Here is a 24,425-nt window from a genome sequence, read left to right on the forward strand (position 1 = left end):
GGCGCCAGATGACTGTAGACACGCTGCAGCTGCTTATCAGCTCCCCTGAAAGTAGGTGCGTTGTCAGAGTACATGATCCTTGGTAGACCGCGCCTGGCTGAAAAACGCCTGAGTGCTAGCGTGAATGCCGGTAACGACAGGGCGTCAGTCATTTCAAGGTGAACGGCACGCGTGACAGCACACGTGAACAGGCACACGTAAAACTTCTTCCGTGGAAAATCGACGCTGAACAGGGGACCACAAAAATCAACACCAGTCACTGTGAATGGAGGGGACTGAGTCACTCTGCAGCCCGGCAGAGGCGCCGCCTCCTCGTTGAACGGTCGAGAATCGTGACGAAGGCAGCTGACACAGCCGCGCTTCACACCCTTGGCGATGCAGCGCAAGCCCAAGATCCAATACGCTCCTCTGAGCGAAGTCATCATCGTTGAGACACCCGCATGTTTCAGAAGAACATGCTGCTCTCTTGCCAAAAGCACAGCCAAGTGACATTTTGGCAGCAGAATCGGGTGCTTCTCCTCGTACATCAAGTCAGAGAACTCCAGCCGACCCCTCACTCTGAGAAGTCTATCGTCAGCGATAAACGGGTCGAGACCGATCAGGCGCGAGCCCTTCGGCAGCGACTGGCGCTTCTCCAACGCGCTCCATTCTCCAGAAAACGCCTTCCGCTGCTCCTGTCGCAGCAGATCGAGCCTCGCGTCAGCTAGCTCGAGAGTCGTCAGATCAGGAAGACTGCACCTGTCAGCTGGGACACGACAGTTCCGTATAAATCGACGGACCCAGCCCGCCACACGGACAGCCTTGGACATCTTACCCCAGCGTTCAACAGGAAATACTTCCTCAAACTGTGAAGTCACCAAACAGAAGGACTCTACTTCAACCATCTCCTCAGTAATAGGATCAGACACCTTCTCGTCAAACGAACACACAGCTCCGTCCGGTGTGCACAAGGTAGCACCGGGCGAGCACACGGCAGCGCCGGGTGAGCACACAGCACCGCCAGGCGAGCACACAGCACCGCCAGGCGAGCACACGGCACCGCCGGACGAGCACACAGCACCGCCAGGCGAGCACACAGCACCGCCAGGCGAGCACACGGCTGCGCCGGGAGTGCGCACAGCCCCGTCAGGCGAGCACACGGCACCGCCGGACGAGCACACAGCACCGCCAGGCGAGCACACAGGCGTGCACACAGCACAGCCAGGCGAGCACACGGCACCGCCGGACGAGCACACAGCACCGCCAGGCGAGCACACGGCTGCGCCGGGAGTGCGCACAGCCCCGCCAGGCGAGCACGCCGCACCGCCGGACGAGCACACAGCACCACCAGGCGAGCACACAGGCGTGCACACAGCACAGCCAGGCGAGCACACAGGCGTGCGCACGGTACCGCCTGGTGAGCAGACGGGCGTGCTCACATCACCACCAGCTCGGTACACATCACCACCAGCTCGGTACACATCACCACCAGCTCGGTACACATCACCACCAAGGGAACACACGTCACCTCCACGGGGGCACACGTCACCTGCACGGGGGCACACGTCACCTCCGGGAGAACTCACAGAGACGCCGGACAAATCGTGCTGCACCAAGACAGACTGGTTCACGTCAGGTGTGTGACAGTGTGACAGCCAAGATGGCCCACTGAGCCACAGCTCTGACCTCACAAGCTCCTCAGCAGACACCCCGCGTGTGGTGAGGTCAGCCGGGTTACACTCCCCCGGACAATGCTGCCACCGTTCAGGATCCGTCAGACTCTGAATTTCAATCACTCTGTTGGCCACAAACTCCTTCCACTTACGTGGATCGGCCCTGATCCAACCCAGTGCTACCATTGAATCAGTCCAACAGAGGCACGGAGTACTGTGCGAGAGACGGAGCGCACTCCTCACGAACACGACCAGGCGGGCCGCGATCAGGCAGCCAAGAAGCTCTAGCCTAGGAAGACTAAGCTTCTTAACAGGCGCCACACGGCTCTTTGCCATCACCAGCGACACATGAAATGACCCATCCTCCAAAGGGACACGGATGTAAACGGTAGCTCCATACCCTTTGGGCGATGCATCGCTGAATGCCAGAAGCTCAGCGCCGTGGCCGTCCCTCCACGCGCTCGGCGAGTAGCGGCGCGGCACACGCAGCTCCTTCAGCACCGCCAGTCCACTCAGCCATCTGGCGAACGTCTCACGACAGGACTCCGGCAGCGGGTCATCCCAGTGCAACCCCAGCTGCCACAGCTCTTGGAAGAGAGATTTCAGAGTCATCACAAACGGGCTGATGAATCCAAGGGGATCGAACATGCGTGCGACAAAGCTGAGAACGACACGTTTTGTGGGAACAATGTCGTCAGGCAGTGACACGCCCTGGAATGCGAACAGGTCATCAGTCGGGTTCCAGATCACACCGAGCACCTTCACATGCTCACTCTCACCAAACACACCCTGCGCCTTGTCGAACAACAGGGGGCTGTTAGAGCGACACTTGGTCAACATCATGTGGGCATCTCTCATCACACGCTGAGCCTCTGAGAGCAGCGCGGAGGCCTCACTCTCGCTGTTGGCACCCGACAACAGGTCATCCACATAGAAATTCTCACGCATCTCACGAATGGCAGGAGAATCAGGGTACAGAGACAAATGATGTCTAATCGTAGCATTTAGGAGGAAGGGAGAACTACTGACACCAAAAATGACCCTCTGTGACTTCATCACACGCACACGACCGTCACAGTCCCACAGGAAACGGTGGGTGTCTTGATCCTCGACACTCAGACCGACCTGCAGAAAGGCTTTCGTGATGTCAGCGGTCACTGCGAACGGCCAGCGCCTGAAACGCAGGAGAACCTCCAGCAGGTTAGGCAGGAGGCAGGGTCCCACCTCCAAGCAATCGTTCAAAGAGACACCATTAGGCCCACGAGCGGACGCATCGAACACTGGGCGGACTTTAGTAGAGGTGCTATTCTCCTTGACTACCGGACGGTGGGGCAGGTAAAATGTAGGGTTCTGGGTTACCAGCTCCTCCACAGGCACCTCTGTAATCACCCCAGCCCCCTCCATCTCACACAGGGCACCATCATAACGGGCACGCAGGTCAGGGTCCCGCTCCAGCTTACGTCCCAGACCAGTCAGCCGCTTCTCAGCACTAGCTCGATTATCCTGCAACAGGTCAACTGCACTCTCCTTCCATGGCAGTTTCACCACATAACGACCATCAGCTGATCGTTCCACAGTGGACTCGAACGTGGTCATCACATCAGACTCATCACCAGTGGTCACATCCGTCACACCTACTCCCTCCAGTGACCACAGACGGCGCAGCGCCGACTCATGTATGTCACCCAGACACAGGAGCTGACATCCACCCTTGTGGTCATCTACGCCACTCACCTGACCGCTCAGCACCCAGCCGAACACAGTTCTCTGAGCCACCATACCCTCTCGCAGTACTCGCGTCTCCCCACTTACCAGTTGCCAGAACTGATCAACACCGACCAGAATGTCGATGTGCAGACTCTCACTCTCTAGCGGGTCAGCCAGGACTACACCATCAAGCTGATCCAGAACAGAGGCCGGCAGAAGTGGACGCGCGAGGGGGGCACATATGGCTGGAACCGCCACAGCTCTGAGGTTCTGAGGGGCAGATACAGAACCATGTGAACCACTCACACTCAGCTCATACACGTCACGGGTGGCTCTGGGAACCTTTCCTCCTCCGAACACTGCATACCCCACCTCCGTGGAGCCACACCAACGCGGCTGCACCTTGCGCACAAGCGCACTGCTCACGTAAGTAGTGTCTGAGCCAGAATCCAACAGAAGGTTGGCCTCAACAAGACTCCCCCCGTGACCCTGCACCAGCACCCTTGCTACAGGGAGCACAGAACACTTCTTAGCTCCATCACATGACAGTGACGCACCTCCACCCCCCTGGGGCCCTCCCTCCGGGGCTGCATCAGCCACCACACTGAGACTCTGAGTCTGACTAGAGTCAGACTGAGGCAGAGCAGCTGTCTGCTCCCTCTCCACACCACCTACCTCTACACGGGATGGCACTCCGACACTCTTACCCATGCACAACAATGGGTGATGGTTACCTCCACAACGATCACACATCCTACCACAGTCAGTGGCCCGATGGCCCACCTCAAGGCATGAGAAACATGCGTACAACTCACGAAGCTTCTGAAATCTCTGACGGAGATTCAGACGCTGGAACACTCTACATCTCTCAGAGACATGTCCCTTACCGCAGAAAGAGCACTTAAGCTCAGATGAGTGCAGAGCTGCCCCGGAGGGTAGACCAGGGCCGGTGCCCCGCGCCTCCGTGTACACAGACGGGCGCCGGCTAGTGACAGCAGGGTGGCTGCCCCCACCTCTCGAAGATGAAGAACCGCCGGCACTGCCAGCCCGAGCGGAGACTCCGGCACCACCAGCCCGTGAAGAAGCGCCGGCACCACTGGCTCGTGAAGATGAAGATGATGCTCCAGCACCAGCCAGTCCCACGTAGACACCAGAGCGACCTCGCCGCTCCACCTCCCTCGTCAGGAACCCGATGAGATGATCAAGATCAGCCTCCTTCTCTTCGGCTTCACGGGCCCACTCCAGGCGGACAGCATTGGGTAGTCGGGAAAGAATGATAGGATTTAGAAGGACACCATAGGACTCTCCTGTAATGCCGAGGGCTTCCAGGCTTCTGATGTGGATGAGGAGGATATCTACTAGGTCACGGAGCTTGTCCAAAGGAATAGGATCAAGGTTGAGGAGAGCTTGCACATGAGAAAATATTATTAAATCCTTGCGTCCAAACCGCTCTTGCAGAAGATCACATGTTATCTTGTAACTCTCGCTATTCAATGCGAGCCCCTCCACACATCTCTTCGCCTCACCATCCAGCAACGTTCTCAGATAGGTGAGCTTTGTGACATCTGCTAACTTCGAATCATGTACTGCGACACAAAACGCCTCCCAAAATGCAGGCCAATCTTGGGGTTTTCCAGAGAAACGGGGCAGGTCCAACCTCGGTAGCTTGGGGGTCTCACCTCGGATCCCAGCACCAGAAGCTGGTGCTGCTTGGGCTGCCAGCAATTTCATGGCCCTCGCTCTCAACATGATCAACTGGTCCAACGACCCTGAAGACTGGTCGGACAGGGTGTCCTCCTCAGATTGTTCCGACTCAAGAACCGTCTGCGCGGCTTCAAAGTTACACATCCTCCTATCAAAGAGAGTAAGCATGGTTTCCAGTTCAAAAAGATCCACATCTTTGCTTGTCTGTGCGTCACTTTGCTTTGCATCTTTGCTTGTCAGCGCGGCGCTCAGGGACTCGCCTGCACGATTCAGCCACCCTCGGGCGGCGTTCCTCGAACGCTTCAAGCGCTCTATCTCCGCCATACTCGATATCAGAACAGACTGGAAACGGGAAAGAACAACTCAGTAAATATTCCCGGGTTTCGGCACCAAAATGTTGACAATTCAACTTGACTCAACTCTCAACTCTCAAATAAATCCGAAAAAATCTCCGACACAGACCTGGAGACACGTGGCTCAAGCCATTTCAATGCGTATATATATTGAATCAGACGATTCCTGCGCACCACATCACATTTCTCAGGCCACGTCGACGACCGTCGAAACACTAAACCACTGCTAAAAAAATAGTCGCTGAATCGCTGCCAAGAGAAGCGTTCACTAAATTCCGTAACAGATTCTTTTTCAAGTAAGGTATTTTGATGCATTTTCTTCCATAAATTTCGTTTAAAGCTTTATCCAAAGCAGTAGCGCAATCACTGTTTGGAAATTATGGACAAAACAATTGTATAAAAGTGTCACCAAAACTTGTCGAAACTACTTAGCAGGTATGCGGCATGTAGGAAAAATCTTACTGACCTTTGACTGACCTCAGCTGTACGAAATTATTTGGAAACTCGGCTTGCAAAATTTTGTCTCCGGCCCTCGTGCTCCGCACTGGGGCCTCCGTCAATTTTGCAAACCTCGTTTCCAAATAATTTCGTCGGCCCGGTCAGTAATATATAATACTAGTTTTTGCCGGCAAAAATACCAACTCTTTCTAGTTATCATTTAAAGTGAAAATTGGAAGGATGGAGAGAAAGTATGGTTTCATTTCAATTATATGTTTTTTTTTGTGAATTCGGGTTGAAACCCAAATAGTCGCTTGGTGCATAGCTTGTTCATTGTTCCAATATTTTTTTTTCAGATAAAATGGCTGAAACTGGTGGAGGTGATCCAAAGGAAGAAAAGAACAAGGTATGTGGCAACGGGAACAATACACCATTTATCGGGTACTCTTGACAAGGTGGGTGAAATTTAACACGTACAGTGGAAGGGGGTGGATTTCGCCCACTCCTCCTGTTCTTCGCCAATAGCTCACGCCGTAATCATTTCATTAACGTCAAATTTTCAGAAGCTGGGTAGAATTGAATTGCTGAACTTGTCATGCAAGCAATAAGTTATCGGTCCACAACTTTTCTTGTAACAACTAACAGCCAACAGGGGTGTAAAATCAAACATCCTGCCGGGGCGGCGCGGCGGCCGGCGCCGGCCGTTACTCGTCGCCTGACTGGTAGACTGTGCCGGCGCCGGACGGTTCCGTCTTTGCATTGCGCTGCATAGTGTTGCTGCAATGAGAGAAAAGTTGACTCTTCCCAGCACATTAGGGAGAGTTGTCATTTTTGACTCTCGATGCAACTCTTCTTCGACACCAAACCCGGATAAAATCAACTGAAGCTCTCCTGTGACTATGTATTATGATCCCACAAAGATTCTTCATACTGTTATATAACCCTTCCAATGCTCTTCGAAAACACACTATAATTCTGAACACTCTTTCAATACTCCTGTTCTGGTAGAATTCTATCAAAACTCTGCGTCGATCCATCATACTGTTGCCTATGCTTCTAAAATAGGTACTCGTTTATAACAAAAGTATCCGCAAAATCTCGTAAAACTCTTCTACAATATACAAATCCAAACCGATTCCTATAATTATTTCAGACGGATCACCACCGACGGAAACATCCAACCATTTTCGTTTGAATTTAATACCAACGTGAGCCGAGCACAACTTTTAGCGAACCCTTATAAAGGCATGCAAACAAAATGCATCCTCTCCTTCCATGTGACATATAAGTGCATGTATGGCCTAAACTTTTGAATTCATTTTAAAAGAGATAAAACGCAAAAATTACCCAACGTTTCGCATTTATTGCTTAGTCATGGGTGTTAGAGTGCGGTTGTGACACTTTGATGAAAATTTTCATCATATGAAAATTGCATCTGAATCACACACTTGTTGGAGGAGAGGTCTTTTTCTGGGATGAATCGCCTTTCTTCAAATGATGAGAAACTCCTGTACCTCGCTTGCTCTTTTATTGCTCCATTTAGGGCGAAGCTTGCTTGGCGCTGAGTTCGTGAGGACTTGACACCCATGACTAAGCAATAAATGCGAAACGTTGGGTAATTTTTGCGTTTTATCTCTTTTAAAATGAATTCAAAAGTTTAGGCCATACATGCACTTATATGTCACATCTGCCATTTGATAATTATCCTCTCCTTCCATGTAACTTATCCCGCGCACCGACGGGGTCGGACCCGGAACCGACGGGGGGGCGGTTGACCCCCCCCCCCCTGAGATATCGAGAAAGAAGCAAGATAGAGACAAGCGGTAAACGGCATGGGGTACGCACGGACAAGGCCTACATTTCTTACTAAGGCCATTTTCAAGTCAGGTCAAAGATGACGTCACACGGGTCAAAAAATTAAAATGGCGGCGCTAGATATGAGAGTTTTCCTCGAATAACTTTCGAAGTAGCCAAGCTAGGAACAAACTAAGGGCACCATCGTGATCCTCTCGTCAATCCGCATCGCATGATATACTACATGTGTTGACTTCGAAAGGTCAAGGTCAAAGGTTGACTTCAGGGTCACGTGACCTCATGTACAGTCCACAGCAGAAGTAGGGTGAAGTCGTATAAGAGTACGCACTAAGTGGATTTCTTGCTCTCATTTGTTTAATATTTGAAAGAAAGAAATCGCAAATAGGGAATATTAAAGTTCATTGAATTATCCATCAATCCATGGGGCAACGATCCTTCAGCGTAAATGGAAGTGGTCTAAAACTGACATTTTCTGAACCGCTGCAGTTGCGTACTCTTACCATATGGGGTGTGTAAGAGTACCTACGCACGCCAGGCGGGTGGAGTACGCAAGCATATGAACACACACCTATGCAGCTTGTACTGTCCAAATGCTAACTTCAAACTCAGAAGGCATTAAAGTTAATTCTAGTATCCAAAAAGAAAAACATGAAATAAATCTTTCAAGTCTATAAATCAGGAAATAATCATGTCGTGTGTTTCTAACAAAATTGTTCAATCAAAAGGGAGAATAACTCGTATTTGGAAGAATTTCGGGTACGCATCTGCATCACAGTGCTCCATTGATGATATACCTACAAAACAAACGTCATTGAGCGGTGGATTAATAATTTTATATTTCTCTATATTCGATTTAATGTATAATTCTGCGTACTCTTACCCTCCTGAACAGTGCGTCTTCTTACCGTACATGCAATTCGCGCACAAAACAACTCCGAAACGTTGTGCAAAACTTCGCTAACAGAATATTGCACTGCACAGTATTTCCCCAGATAACCTCACAAGTTTCCCACAACAATTACGGAAATGTACCTTGTCTCAACTGCCAAGTATCAAAATTATTGTACCATACCAAAATAACATCATAACGCTCGAAAATAATATTCATCGCCTTAAACTCAACAGCGTCGCCGCTCAACGCCCACGTTCCGTTGGTGACAAGCACGCACTGGCGGCTTCATGTCACTTCATGAACTCGACAAACCCGCGTTGCTAAGCAACCGAAACAGCTGATGCGTACTCTTATCGCCCGCGTACTCTTACCCGCCCTTACCCTAACTCGTATTTGAAGAATTTCGGCTACGCATCTGCATCACAGTGCTCCATTGATGATATACCTACAAAACAAACATCATTGAGCGAAAGATTAATAATTCTATATTTCTGTATATTCGATTTAATGTATAATTCGTATGCCTCCTGAACAGTGCGTCCTCTTACCGTACATGCAATTCGCGCACAAAACAACCCCGAAACGTTGTGCAAAACTTCGCAAACAGAATATTGCACTGTACAGTATTTCCCCAGATAACCTCACAAGTTTCCCACAACAATCACTGAAATGTACCTTATCTCAACTGCCAAGTATCAAAATTATTGTACCATATCATAATAACATCATAACGCTCGAAAATAATATTCATCGCCTTAAACTCAACAGCGTCGCCGCTCAACGCCCACGTTCCGTGGGTGACATGCACGTACTGGCGGCTTCATGTCACTTCATGAACTCGACAAACCCGCGTTGCTAAGCAACCGAAACAGCTGATGCGTACTCTTATCGCCCGCGTACTCTTACCCGCCCTTACCCTAATGTGTGGTTTCAGTCATGGGTATGTTCTGCTTCTGAAGCCTAGGAACGATTAGCCAGACTGCAACGAGACTTTAAATGTAGCTTACATGTATCTTCACCCTTGCAGCTACAACTTTATTACGGAGCGAGCGAAGCGAGCGGAGTCTCATACTGAATTAATGAAAAAAACCTGAGTATGAGCGGCCGGCCGGCCGGCCGGCCGGCCGTGGGGACGCTCTTCAAAAGCTAATATCTTAGGAACGGGACATCCGATTGACAAGCGGTCTTCTTTACTGAATGTCACTTGGACGTAAAAGTTCTGTGGTGTGATGGTAAAGTTGTGGTAAAGTTGGACATTTTTTAAGAACCCCCAAAATTGCAACCTCAATAACGGCACAACGGTTGGGCCGATTGAATTGAAACTCGGTACACAGTTAGGTCTCCATCAGATAATTAATCTGCATGTGTTAAGGTTGGGGTGCTACAGCACGTGCGCACGTGCAGGGGGCGCTCCCAGATCTCGAGAACGGCTGGGCCGATTGCGCTCAAATTTGGTACACGATTGGGGACCAGTTAGTAGGGTGCCGTGCAAAAGTCAGTTTGGACCCCGCTTGCACGTGCGCACGTGCAGTGTGCCGCTTCCAGATCTCGAGAACGGCTAGGCCGATTGCGCTGAAATTTGGCACATCGCTAAAGACCGGTTAGTAGGGTGCAGTGCACAAGTTAGTTGGAGGTACTCCCTCGCAATTTCGCACGTGCAAGGCCCATCCTCTCGCTCGCTCCGTTGGTCGCCCAAAAGGCGTTTTACTGGTCTATTGACGTCTTCTTTTCAATCAGTCCGCATTTAAAAATCGTCGGTCAAAGCCATCCGTTGAGATTGGTAAAACCACTCATTACTTTAGCGGTGGGCTGTAGTTACATCATTCGATGCGCCTTGACGAGCTGAACACGATGAGACCATCCGCGCGTATACAGGGTGTCTCAAAAGCAGGGCTGCGGAGTCGATGGATTTTCGGCGACTCCGACTCCGACTCCGACTCCGGCTTTCAAAAACCAGCTCCGACTCCGACTCCGACTCCGGGCAGAATTGTCGACTCCGACCGACTCCAACTCCCGACTCCGACTCCGCAGACCTAGCAGGGCTGCGGAGTCGACAGATTTTCGGTGACTCCGACTCCGACTCCGGCTCGGGTTTCTAAAATCGACTCCGACTCCGACTCCGACTCCGGTCACAACTGTCGACTCCGACCGACTCCGACTCCGACTCCGACTCCGACTCCGCAGCCCTGCTCAAAAGTTCGTTGACAGGTACCAGTCATGCTTTTTTGTCAATAATTCTGAATCAACGAGAAATTAACAGTCGAAATTTTGCATGGGCATTGGTAACAACCTTCCCCCAGCAGTCGCATTGTTTTCAAGCGCATTCGACCCTTCATGAGCTCACAAAAAGGTTTCACCTCTAACCATGGGTCAGGCATGAAAATGGAGGTCGCAAAATTGGGTCGGCTGAGAAACTCTCTGATTCAGGAGTAATGGGAATGGTTAAGTCGGAAATGACACATGGCAAAGTGTCGGCGAGGATGAGTACAACATGATGATTATCTGATAAAAACGGTGGCTAAAATTTGTGAAGGACGAAACGAAACCATGCGAGACTAACAGCGTTTTGAACGACCTTCGTACGGCAGCAGACTCGTGCTCCGGAAAGCAGCTGAAAATGCGGTTATAACTATTGAAAACTGACCAGAAGCTCACAGACAGAGGTTACCCAGTTTCAAAAATTGCAGGTCATCATAAGACAAAGACAAAGAATCATTTTGAAATTGTTTATAATGTCTATAACGCTAAATTTTTAGGGAAAATAACACGAAAATCGTCAATGCCAGGGCAACTGACCCTCCAAAAGTGTCATTTAATGTAAAGTTTTATCTTACGAAGTTTCAAGAGGCAGATCTGGAGCAAGTAGCTTTCTTTTAGACACAAAATCCCAACAAAACCGCACGATGGACAGGTTTTGGCCGTTTACCAAGCAGAACCTCTCCTGAGGAAAACACTCCGCAACCCAGCGAAGGTCTCGGCATGGGGAATGAAGAGCGTTTGGGATTTGCAAAATTTGCAAATGTGTCTAAGAAACAGATGGCCGACGCATTCTGCTACGATATGCTGCGAAAAATTTGCCACTGGCACTTCCCATTTGTTCAGGAATGGGGTTGTTTTGAAAAGGAAAATGGTGCTTGGGAGGTCGGCGCCAGTCATTCATGAAGGAGATAGCGCCAGAGAAGACCTACAAAACACTCACGGATGGTGTCGATGCAAGCTGTCGGCTTTCAGGGAGAAACGGATGTTGCCGGGGAGCTCGTCAAACCTAAATTCGACGCAAGAACTGCAGGGGATTCCCCTACAAGAGCTTGAAAGCTGGTAACCTTTTTTCAGCCGCCGGCAGCTGACGAAGCGACGAAAATCGGTATGGGCAAATATTTTTGGAGATGCAGCAAAGGGTTTGGTTTCCAACCTTCCGAATCAGTTGTCAATGCATGCATATTTGTCTAGTGTACACACAGACACCAAAACCTTAGATTTTTGGCCGGTTCTTATATGCTTTATTGACATGAGAAATGTGTCAACGAAGTTTTGAGACACCCTGTATATCTTGTTCCTGCGAGGAGTTAGCAAAAAACCTTTGGTGACCCTTGATGACGTCACATGACCTTATAGTTGCCCAAGAGCAAAAAAGGCCTGGAAGTAGTCAAGGTTGATCGTATCTGAACTCATTCATGGTATATTGGGCCATTCCAACGCGTTTTATTGAGAAAAAAACGGAGTTGATTTTCCCCCCATTGACTTATAATGGGGAGGTCAAGAAATTGACCTGACCTTAGATCATCGATATCAAAATCCGGAGATGTACAAATTGTAGCTACTGATGACCTCGGTATATCTTGCGACTTTCAAAGGCCTTCGTCATCTACTGTAGCTCTGACACGGTGACAAAGTTGCAAAAAAGTGATTTGAAGCTGGGTCATTCGAAGTGACCTGGCGACCTGACCTTAAAGGGTAGGAGGTTCAAACTTGCATACCGTGTTTAAAATTGACAAGGGAAAAGTCGTGCCAAATTTCGTGGCGCTACGCGCCGCGATTTTCGCGCTATTCACGAAAAACAGTGGGGGCGGGCAACCGTCCCCCCTCCCCCCGTCGGTGCGCGGGTTTACCCTCGCCCGCATATGCCATTTTCCCATCTTAGAACGCACATGGCACAGTGGGCCAGGCGCTTCAAAAAAGCGGAATTAAATCAATGAGCACAGCTGCGGTGCCAAAAATGATTCGTTACAGGGTAAAATATCATGGTAAAGCCGAATCCGATATCCATTTTCAAATTTGATTGGTTACGCTAGGTCACTGACCTATGATGTCATTATTTAATTTCTGCGCTGCACATATGCCTGGGACAGGCGGGCACTTTGCCGCATTGGCCGCGCGTTTGCAGTCTTTTCGTGGTTTCAAGCGTTCAAACATGTGATATGATGTTGGTCCCATGCATTAGGGTGGGTGTAAAGGTCACCTGAAGGTCAGGTCAGGTCATTGACCATCGATGACCTCGGTTCACTTTTTCGAGTTTTACATGTTTCTGGGCTAGTTTTTGGAGCTGAATTCGAATTTAGGAACGATTTGAACATTCACGAAGTAGTTTTGGTGCCTTCGTAACATGTTACGAAGCTGTCAGAGGCGGGTTGACACCTGCTACGAATACCCGGCGGGACCCATACTGGTTGACCTGACCTGAGCTGACCCGACCTGGCCTAAATGCATGAAGACATCATCTGTGATCAAAACTAACATGATATTCGTGATCAGCATCCCGAAAAACCCCTTAGCAGCCACACTATACGACGTTCTAACAGGTCCCGACTTTCGGCCATTGACCTGACCTCAGAGGTCACCATTTGACCTATGACCTTAAAACCGGGTACCGTTGGCTTCGTCTCGTGACGACCTACACGATGGTTTTTTTCCGCGAGGCTCTAGCTCAATTAGGGGCCAAATGCGAGGAGGGTCGCATCCCCCTGTGCCGTCGAGGGATGCAAAACGGCCTATGCCGGCGAGGGTTAAACCCTTATTTGTCCATTTCGCGCAAAAATGCGCAAAATATTTGCATTGGGCAGCAAGCTATACACCTTGAGGAAAGTCAGGCAGCAAATATCTTCGTGTTGTTCGGTGACGTTTTCTTTATATCCTTATATAAATTCATTGCGTCGCTGCACTACCACGGTTCCGAACAGGCACTGTAAACCCCACCGCTGCTAGTAAGCATGAAATAGTTCCCGGGAACTTGAGTACGAGAAACATGCGCAGAAATACCGGCTGTTTTTTTTAAGCTATTTTGTACGGAATAACTTTAATGATTTTACGCTGAGAGCTTTTGAATCGGGGGAACGGAATATGGTACACAGCAGTCATTTCCATCTCCAGTCGGTAAGTCCTACTTTGCGACGTTATAGCATTATCTGCCTTGACATTGGGGAAAGGAAACTTGCTTATTCGGAAACTTTGGACATTTTTACAATACTCTATCCCATAATTACAGGAATTTCACCGAAGTTGATTTTCGACTGAATTCCGCTTTTTTGATGCGCCTGGCCCACTGTGCATGGGGGGGGGTTGCCACCCCCCGCGCCATTTCGTTCCTGCTGGTGATAGAGCTTCGCGGCAAAGACCAACAGGTTCTTTGGGAAGAGACAAATCCAATGGTACCCAATTTTACCTCATTAGGTCAATCATTGACATTCCAGGTGTCAAACTAAAAAATGTGTGCTGTTGGGGGCCATCGTTGGAAGATCACGTGCGGTGCCCATCATATACCGATGGCGCTGCCCTTTTTGGTGCCAGGCCAGCTCGAACAGCTCTTTGCCACACTATCCGACTAGGTTTTTATCGGCTGTGGTCATTTCAGGTCAAGCTAGGTCAAGGTCAATGACATGTGTTTGTATGTCTGTGTGTGTCTGTGTATAGGTACTGATGTGTACACCGATTGGTTTGTGTGTTCCTATTACATGAAATCATGATCTGAGAAGCTTTTACCAAAAATGCAGTCAAAAAACTTCACGAAACTAAAATGCAATGTTTTTAGATGATCTAGAAACATGTTAATTTTGCATCCGTTTTGGATAATAGCAATTCATGACGCCATCACCCGCGATAGCGGTTATGATTTGAGATATATTTTTATTTAGGCCATTAGTTTGGCTGTAAAAACTTGTATGTTTATTAACCCGCGCACCGACGGGGGTCTGCGCCAACTTCGCACCGACGGGGGGGGGGCGGATGACCGCCCCCCCCCCCTGAGATCTCGAGAACGAAGCAAGATAGCGACAAGCGGTAAACGGCATCGGATACGCACGGCCAGGATCTACAATTTTTACATAGGTCATTTTCAGGTCAGGTCAAAGATGACGTCACAGGGGTCGAAAAAGTCAAAATGGCGGCGCTAGATATGGAGAGAGTTTTTCTCGAATAACTTTCGAATTAGTCAAGATAGGAACAAACTAAGGGCATCATCGTGATCCTCTCGTCAATCCGCATCGAATGATATATATGGTGACCTCGAAAGGTCAAGGTCAAAGGTTGACCTCAGGTCACGTGACCTCGAGGTCATCATGTATATCATTCGATGCGTCTTGACGAGCTGAACACAATGAGACCATCCACGCGTCTGTATCTTGTTCCTGTACGGAGTTATTGGCCAAAAACCTTTGGTGACCTTTGATGACGTCACATGACCTCACAGCTGCCCAACAGCAAAACAGACCTCAAGGTAGTGAAGGTTGATCGTATATGAAGTCATGTATGGTATATGGGGCCATTCCGACCCGTTTTAGTGGTAAAAACAGGGAGTTGATTTTTCCCCCATTGACTTATAATGGGGAGGTCGCGAAATTGACCTGACCTTAGGTCACCGATATCAAAATTCCGAGATATACAAATTGTAGCTACTAATGACCTAATAATATCCTGCGACTTTCAAAGGCCTCCGACATCTACTGTAGCTCTGGCACGGTGACAAAGTTGCAAAAAAGTGACTTGAGGTTGGGTCATTCAAAGTGACCTGGTGACCTGACCTTAAAAGGTAGGAGGTTCAAACTTGCACACCATGTGTAAAATTGATGAGGTTATAGTCATACCAAATTTCGCGGCGCTACGCGCCGCGGTTTTCCCGCTATTCGCGAAAAACCTCAGGGGGGGCGGATATCCGCCCCCCCGTCGGTGCGCGGGTTAATACCAGCATCTGCGATGCCGGGCTCCGCATCGCGGGACCGCAGGTTGTTTGAGCAAGCACCTCTGTACCGCCCGCCGCAAAACGCAAAACCGCAAAACTCGCAAAACGCACGCTCAAAACGCAACGCGAAAGCCGCAAAAAAAAAACAATCGCCCGCAGGCACAAAACCGCAGAAGAAAAACGCAAAAAAAGCCGCAAAAACGCCCGTCCGCCGCAAAACGCAAACACCGCAAAAAACGCAAATACCACCGCCACAAAAAATCGCCCGCATCGCCCGCCGCCAAAGGCAAAACGCCGCGAAACGCGGCCGCACGCCTAAAACCGCAACACCGCCAATAACGCCCGGCCGCCGGCGACCGCAAAACCCCGCAAAAAACGGCCGCCCGCCGCAAACTACAAAATGCCGCAAAAAAAAACGGCCGCCCGCCGCAAACCGCCGCTAAAACGGCCGCCTGCCGCCAAACGCAAACACCGCAAAACACCCGTATTGCCCGCCCGCCCGCCGCCAAACACAAAAAAAACGCAAAAAAACGCAAACACCGCCGCAAAAAACGCCCGCAACGCACGCCCGCCCGCCGCCAACCGCAAAACGCCGCAAAAAACGGCCGCCCGCTGCCAAACAAAAACACCGCAAAAAACGCAAAAACGGCCGCCCGCCGCCAAACGCAAACACCGAAAAAACGCAAACACCGCCGCATAAACGCCCGCCGTAGGCAAAACGCAAACACTGACGCATTAAGACAAATATGGCGCCCTGCGGCAAATGTGGTGCATTCATATCTACCGTTTAAGCAGCCATCCCTTAATTACAGCGCATCCTAATCGTCCAATTTTCGACAAAATAACGCACATTCTGCACTTTGTGGCCAAAATGGCGCTTTGAGACAAACGTGGCGCACTGCAACAAACGTGCCGCATTCGTTCATGTCGCTTAACAATTCATCAACCCACCAAATTCTAGTCCAATCGGACTTAAACTGACAAAGTTATGTACATTTGAATATTTCACTATAAAATATATCCGCAACGGAGGTGCCCAAATTTGCACGTGTGCCACGTGATCGCCGGTGATGTAAGCAGGACTTGTCTCCTCACTGATTGCACCATTTCAGTATTCCTGACTGGTGCTGTTTTCGTGCTATAAGGCCACAAATCGGCAAATATACGATAATTCTGGGAGGTACGCGACTCAAACACGTGGCCACGTGGCACGTGCTGGGCCTCGGGTAGCTTCGCCGTTTATGTCATGTTATGACCCATGGACGTGGCCATTAGCATATAATAGATGATCCCGGCCGGTGACTCCGTTGATGAACGGTGGGCAGCTTAACTTGAAAAATGGGAAAATTTAGGGAAATTTTACGTTTCGGAAATATAATGTCCCCAGAATTTTGAAATTTTCAAAATATAAAAAATCCGAGATAGCAGTTTTTTAGCCCTGGTCAATTTGTGCCTATACCCGTTTTTAGATCGGCCCTATCATAAAAATTGACGGCCTGACGGCTATTTCCCCCACTCCTTGCATTTCACAATGCTAGTATATTTAACCACCAAAATTGACCCCGTGCCAAATAGCACGTGCGACATGTGACTACCAGTGCGACAAGCTGGATTCATCTGCTCACCGGCTGCACTGATTTGGTGTCGCTAGTTGAAGTCGTTTCCACGCCATAGGACCCCCAGTTGGCCAATGTCGGATTTTCCCGGAGGTTACCCCATCGAACACGTTTGCACGTGGCACGTGCTTTTCAATCGCCCCATATCTGACCCATACCATGTGGTAGCCGACACCCTGGGGCACAACATATTGGAACATTTTCAAAATCTAACGTGGAAATTTTTGACAAAATCGATTTGAAAATAATTTTTCGAAATCGCTATAGGCTCAACATGGGGTAACTGTTTGTGACGATTACCCGAAATTTTGTCAATTATATTTTAAGTAATTACCACCGTCAGTTGGGGTGCCAGCCCGAGATCCGACCCTAAAAATATCAGCAAATATAATTGACGAAATTTTTCGCAAATCGCATTTTAATTTTTTCCCATGTTAACCCTATGGGAAAATGCACGTGCCGATTACCCCAAAACGGGCCATTATATTTCATAACAAAGCATAACAACATGTTCTATGGTCGTTTCTCAACAGGTCCTGAAGGTTTAAACAAAATCGTATCATATAATTTTGTGCAATGAACGAATGAAAATGTCTCTGCAAAAACGTCCATTGACTTAGCATGGGGAGCAAAAAAAGTTCAACTTCAAACTCGTGCAACTCAAGTTAACGAATTCTGACGGGTATACGGCGCACACGGGCGTGTACCTGAACGTGTCGGTCATAAAATGGTATGCAGCAAACCATACCTTGATCGGCGATTTTTTCCGCTATTCGCGATCGCGCAAAAAGTGTCCAAAACCCCGTTGACTTAACATGGGCGAAAATGGAATCGCACGTGCCACGTGCCACGAAGTTTTAAGCGAGTAGCGACCGGTGCCATCAGGTAGATCGCCTGCGGGAGCCCATACCCTGAACTTTTTACGAAAATCGCAATGCACGTTTAGGCCCCGGTCAAGTTGCCCCAATTCGCTGCCAACCATGCAAAACATAGCCCGGAGAAGGACCGCTCCGGTTGTTTTTCAATAGAAAAACACAATTCTAACGAATAGTGTTTGTCTTTTCAAACAACCTGCGGTTATTAGTCATGGGTGGAGCTTTTCCAGGGAAGTTGGTGGGGCAAAAAGTCGTCAAACCCACAATGTCCGATTATAAAGTTGAATAAAATGTCACATTGAATCAATTCCTATCATTACAGACATATCATTTTGCATCAACCAGACGTTCCAAAGCTATTCAATGCGAAAAAAGATTAATTTGCAAAGCGACAAAGTCTTGGAAACCATCTAAAGTTGGTGGGGCAAAACACTTATTGGTGGGGCAAAATACCAAGTTGGTGGGGCAGCCGCCCCACCAACTGTATAGGAAGCTCCGCCCCTGATATTAGTTGGGCGGAGTTTGGTAGTTTTTTTATTTAACTTGTGGTATGCTGTGCTGATTGCGGGTTGTTCAAACCTTTCAAATGTAAGGGACTTATTGAACTCAACCCTACCCCTACACTACCCTGCATACGACTGGACGCTTCCTAAGCCCGCAAGCATCACGACGCCGAGATGGAATGTAGCCGGGAAATCACCCTCGCCATCTGTTCTAGAGCTAATCGGTGTTGGGCGGCGTGTGGGGCGCCGCTTTGCCTATGGGGGTGCACTTTGACTTGATGGGGGTGCATTTCTAGTGGATGAGGGTGCACCTGCACCCCTTTCATATGGAAAGTTACTTCCCTTATTACAGGTCCCCGTATTGCACCTGATCAGGGAACGGCCAGCAGACGAAGGAACTATTTCTGGATGACAGGCGAATAGCCGCTCACGCAGGGAGCGGAGCTCGGCCCCGTCCAAAGTGGCCAACAAAGCAGAGACAGAGACAGAGACAGAGGCAGAGGCAGTTTCATTATTCATCACATCTTCCATCAAAGAACTGGTTTTTGGCTTGGAAGATGAGCTCCATCTTTGTATCCGAGTCGGTGCTGTCAGGAATCAGCTGGTCTAATGGAGTGAGACGACTAGCCATCGTATTAGAGCTGCCTGGTCCTCGTAGCATTTGCACCCATTCTTCTCGATTGGACTCTGAATTCTGTCCCTCCTGCTTATTACTTGAGGCATTGCTATGTAGCACAGTTTCATTATCCATGTTTTGCAAACAGTGCCATACCTAACAACACAGTAAATTAATCAGCAATATTCTTTGCAAGTCCCAATAAGGTTGAGTCGCACGCGATTTGAGTGCAAAAATCAAGAGCAAGTGCCAACCAAAAGCAAGTATATATTAGAGTTCAGTGGTGCCAACTTGTTCCATTAAAATATTTTGAATATTGACCAAAAAAATGAGTAATTTCCAGATAAAATAACAGCGAAATCAGTTTTCACTTGCCAATAAAACTCACAGATATTGAAGCTCCACTAATAAAGGAACATTTAAGTATATGTTATTCTTGATAAAACTTCTTAGCCACGCAATACCAGCGCAAAAACAAGAGACACTGAAAACCAAGGCCGTATAAGTTAGGTAAGATCGTCCGGGCTCGCTAATGTTACAAATCTGCAACACTACGGTGACGTCACCGGGGCATACGCTCCCCGGCTCGATCCGGACCCTGATGCAGTGGCTGCAATCGCTGCCAATCGAAAAATTACTTCTGCAATAGCGTTTTTAAATGACTTTAAAAAGGGGAAAATACGATAACAAAATAATTATGAGAATTCCTTGTCCTAACTTGGATCGTATGACCCCGCCACCTAGTGGACAACGCCGTAACTAGGGTTGAGTTGGCGATCGCCAGGTGGCTCGTCAGAAAGCTGTCAGCCGCAGGCAGGAGGGGGCCTGCAGGCGCTATTATGTTAACGCCAGGTTATGCTCAGGAAAATGCGACACGCTTCGGAACGGTCATTTATCTCGAAAAAGATGCGGTGCCCTGTGGTGTTATTCCCACATGAATCGGGATCCGTAGGCCGTGTAGTCACCGGCAGCTCCCAAGGCCGCTAGGCGCTACGGAGCGATACGTAGGTAGGTACTTCGAAAATCGCTAGACAAACGACTCAGGGGCGCAGCCAGGGAGGGGGGCACACTGGGCTTTAGCCCCTCCCAAATCCAGCAGGCGCCTTCCACGATCATTCTGTGCGCCGATGGCGCCTATCAATGTCCACTGTCCAGCACTCTAGTCGCCCTCGACGGTAAGCCATTGCGGCACATCATGCGGCACTGGCGCCCAGGTTTACAATTTTCATAGACTACTACATAGATATGTAGTAGTCTATGCAATTTTATATCTCTTTGTGGGTGAAGATGCACCCACAATCCTGAAGTGCCGGATATCCACTCCCAATCTCCTGACCATCTAGCGCCCTCGGCTCACCTTTAGCGCCCTTCTGTCTGTTCGGCGCTCTTCTGCTCTGTCGGCGCCCTTCTCGGCCTTCAGCGCTCTCCTGGCCTGTCGGCGCCCTCTTCACATTCGGAGCCCTCCGGGCAGACCAGTTGGCGCCCTCATGGGCATTATCACACAGCATCCTCCTTATCTGTCTCGTCCTCCACAAGTCCACACATGTCAGCGCCCTCCTGACCTGGCAGCGCCCTCCTTATCGTATTATAGCGCCCTCCTCACCGTACAGTGTCCTCCTGACCTGTCGCCATCCTCCTCACTGTATAGCGGCCTCCTAACCATACAAATTACAAAGCCCTCCAGACCGACGCCCTCTACGTTCAGCGCTCTCCTGACAAGTCGGTGCCCTTTTCACCGTAGAGGGCCCTCCTGATCTGTCGGCGCCCGGGCGCCCTCATGACCGTGCATCGCCTTCCTCACCTGTCCGCGGCCTCCTCTTTATACAGTATCCTCCTGGCCTGTCAGCGCCCTCTTCACTCGTATAATGCCCTTCTCATCGTATGGCATCCTCCTCACCACACGGCGCCCTCCTGACCTGTCGGCGCTCTCCCCACCATACAGCGCCCTGCTGACTTGTCGGCACCCTCTTCACGGACAGCGTCCTCCAGATCTGTCGCAGCCCTCATCACCGTGCAGTGCGATCTCCTGACCTGTTAGCGCCCTCCTCGCCCGTCGGCGACATCTTCGCGTTCAGCGCCCTCCTGACCAGCCGGCGCCCTTTGCAACGCATGGCGCCCTCATCACCATGCATCGCCCTCCTGACCAGTCGTTCATCGTACAGCGCCCTCCTGACCTGTCGGCGCCCTCCTCACAACACATCGCCCTTCTGACCGGTTAGCGTTCTCCTCACCATGCAGACAATGCAACAGTGTACAATTAGGAAATCGTTAAGGAACCTATGTTTAACCCTCGCCGGACCTATTGGTTTTCTACATACGCGCCGGCCGAGGGGGGGGGGCGGGTACGACCCCCCCCCCTCGCCGTTTCGCCCCTGGTGGAGCTAGCGCGTCGCGGAAAAAACGAGCGTGTGCGCCGTTACGAGACGCAGAGATTGGTACCCGATTTTAAGGTCCTAGGTCAACCGGTGACCTCTGAGGTCAGGTCAAGTGCCCCAAGGTACGGTTCAGTTTTTGGTGAATAACTTCGCAAAAAAACGGCCGCAGAGCGCCGATTTTGGCAGCATCGTGTTCGTCTCGCTCAGGCGCGTCGAATGATATACTTTTTGTCCGGGTCAGGTCAACTTGGGGTGTTGACCTCAGGTCAAGGTCAGGTCAGCACCCCCAGGTCACGAAGTTGGTCGAAAGAGGTCATGTCGCATATCATTCGATTAGGCAGGTCTTCCTGAGTCCATTGGTGGCTTTCCCGACTCGCTAGCTCAATTTGATCAAGAGTTATTGACGAAAAACTAATATGACCTTGATGACGTCATAAATGACGTCACGCAAGGTCAACATTGCAAAAGTGACGCATCTAACCTTGCAAGGAGTGCATCAAATCACGATTCTGTGTGCTTGAGATAGTTGGAGATCGTTCCCGGCGCCAGAATAGCAGTTTGAATTTTTCCCCATTGACTTATAATGGTGAGGTCACGAAAATGACCTGACCTCATATGACCTTTAGGAAAAATCCGAGATATACAAGTTGTGGGACTCATAATGGATACTAGATCCTGCAAGTTTCATTTCCCTGTGACATCTCCTCTGGCAGTGAGGGCGTTGCGAAGTTGCGACATCTGAAGACCGTGCAGAGGTTCACTTATGACGTCATAGGTCAGTGACCTGACCTGACCCAAAAATGCGGTTGGTGTCAAAACATCCGGCTTGGATCAAAGGTCAGGTATGCCAAGTTTCAGCTCTCTATCGCCAGCGCGTTCGGAGCTATCGCGAAAAAAACCTATTGGCCCCCCCCCCTCGGCCGGCGAGGGTTAACCCTCGCCGGTACAGGCCATTTTGTCATTCGACGGCACAAGGGGGGGGGGGTTGGTACGAACCCCCCTCGCATTTGGCCCCTGATGGAGCTAGAGCTTCGCGGAAAAAACGAGCGTGTTGCCCGTCACGAGAGGAAGCCAATAATATTTAAGTTTAAGGTCCTAGGTCATCGGTTGACCTTCCAGGTCAGGTCAATGACCCAAAAATCGGGAATATCGGGACCTGTTAGAAAGTCGTAAAGTGTGGCTGCTAAGGGTTTTCCGGGGTGCTTATCACGAATATCGTGTTAGTTTTGATCACAGATGATGTCGTTAAGCGTTCAGACCAGGTCGGGTCAGGTCAGAGGTCAACCGGTAGGGGTCGTGACGGGTATTCGTAGTACCTGTCATCCGTCTCTGACAGCTTCGTAGCATGTTACGAAGGCACCAAAACTACTTCGTAAATGTTCAAATGGTTGCTATATTCGAATTCAGCTGCAAAAACTAGCCTAGAAACATGTAAAACTCGAAAAAGTGAACCGAGGTCACCAAAGGTCAATGACCTGACCTGACCTTCAGGTGACCTTGACACCCACCCTAATGCATGGGAGCAACATCAAATCACATGTTTGGACGATTGAAACCACGAAAAGCTTGCAAACGCGCGGCTAATGCGAGCCAACATACGCCGAATCGTGATTCCGGCCAAACATGGTCTCGGAAAAGAGGTCACAGGTCAAAGGTCATTTGGGTCAGGGTCATGAAATTTTCAGGGTAGGTGTAAAATTGATCAATGCGACGATACTGAAAGTTTCGTCGTGATCGGCCGCATTTTACGCGAGTCATTCGCGAAAAACCTTAGGGGGGGGGGGTTCCCCCTGTGCCGGCGAGGGTTAAAGGGACTATCCCACCTTTACATTAGGTTTGAGTTGAGATAGCCAAGTTTTCGGCGAGGTTCAGAAACCACTATCTATCTAGGTTGCAACCCCCGCGGCCTCGTGGTGTTGAAGAAATTCGTTCCCTTCATTTGAAAATGGGCCTTGTACAAGGCCCAATCTCTTAACCATTAACGGCATTCTGATGACGTCATTTGCCCTTTGAACGCCTCTTACGCATTCGAGTAGAGTATCACTTGATTTACGAATAAGCTGGCGTTGGCTGACTCGGCGCCCCGGCGGCACCCAGCGGCGGCCTCGGCGATAATAATTGGGTTTGGGCTTGGGTTTGGATAAATTTACCGTTTGTTTTATTTTTTCAATTTGTTTCCATTTCCTGAAATGGAAACAAGTTGAAGATTTGCTTGTCTAAGGCAGCAAGATTTATAAACATCGCCAAATTTATCATATGCAATTGGAGCTTGTTTCAGTTTTTATAGCAGGGTCATGAATATGATACAATTTTCTTTCAATGGTAGATTCGTCATGGTACAGTACAATTTCAATGGTTATTTCGAGTAATAATTTATGTCATTGAATTGAAACTGCAAGTACATCCCACAAAAGAGCTTATCCTCTTCAAGTTTCAGTCTTGATCCGACTGATTTGTCAAGAGTGCGAAAAGTGAGGCGACAAAAGAGAGCTACAGGTTTTTCAAGATTTAAGTGTTCTTGAATAGCAGGTTATACAACATTGTGCTGTGACATAACCACTGGGCCTTGTGCCCCCTGTGACAGAGCCCCTGCATCAGCTGGTCTGACACGGCTGGGCTCACAAGTCGCAAAGAACGTCTTGGTGCTCTTAATTATGATTGATGCTTGTGCTGTAAAAGAAGGGTACCTACATGGCAAAATACATTTG

At 49.5% G+C, this 24,425-nt stretch overlaps 2 protein-coding genes across 2 annotated transcripts in view; one reads left to right on the forward strand and one right to left on the reverse strand.

Annotated features, from left to right (window-relative positions):
* LOC122385081 (small ubiquitin-related modifier 3-like) overlaps window positions 1-24,425 on the forward strand; it is a 46,795-nt gene that overhangs the window by 11,575 nt on the left and 10,795 nt on the right. The window contains exon 2 of the mRNA XM_043373084.1: window positions 6,211-6,260. Coding sequence (XP_043229019.1) covers window positions 6,216-6,260 — 45 coding nt within the window. The 5' untranslated portion in view covers window positions 6,211-6,215. The remainder of the gene's footprint in view (window positions 1-6,210; window positions 6,261-24,425) is intronic.
* On the reverse strand, window positions 1,415-4,617 carry LOC122385069. The gene is made up of 3 exons (XM_043373058.1): window positions 4,247-4,617; window positions 1,671-3,629; window positions 1,415-1,528 (listed from the first exon to the last, which is right to left on the reverse strand). The coding sequence occupies exons 2-3, from the start codon at window positions 3,429-3,431 to the stop codon at window positions 1,415-1,417; spliced, it is 1,875 nt and encodes a 624-aa protein (XP_043228993.1). The 5' UTR covers window positions 3,432-3,629; window positions 4,247-4,617.

This window comes from Amphibalanus amphitrite, unplaced genomic scaffold, assembly GCF_019059575.1.
Source record: "Amphibalanus amphitrite isolate SeventyFive unplaced genomic scaffold, NRLGWU_Aamphi_draft 000207F_arrow, whole genome shotgun sequence".
Taxonomy (NCBI): Eukaryota; Metazoa; Arthropoda; class Thecostraca; order Balanomorpha; family Balanidae; genus Amphibalanus; species Amphibalanus amphitrite.

Coding starts and splice junctions, on each gene's coding strand:
- LOC122385069 (XM_043373058.1), bottom strand. CDS start 3,431: ATGGTGGCTCAGAGAACTGTGTTCGGCTGGGTGCTGAGCGGTCAGGTG. Junction 1,529..1,670: donor GGGTGTCTGCTGAGGAGCTT/GTGAGGTCAGAG, acceptor GCCCCCGTGCAG/GTGACGTGTGCCCCCGTGGA.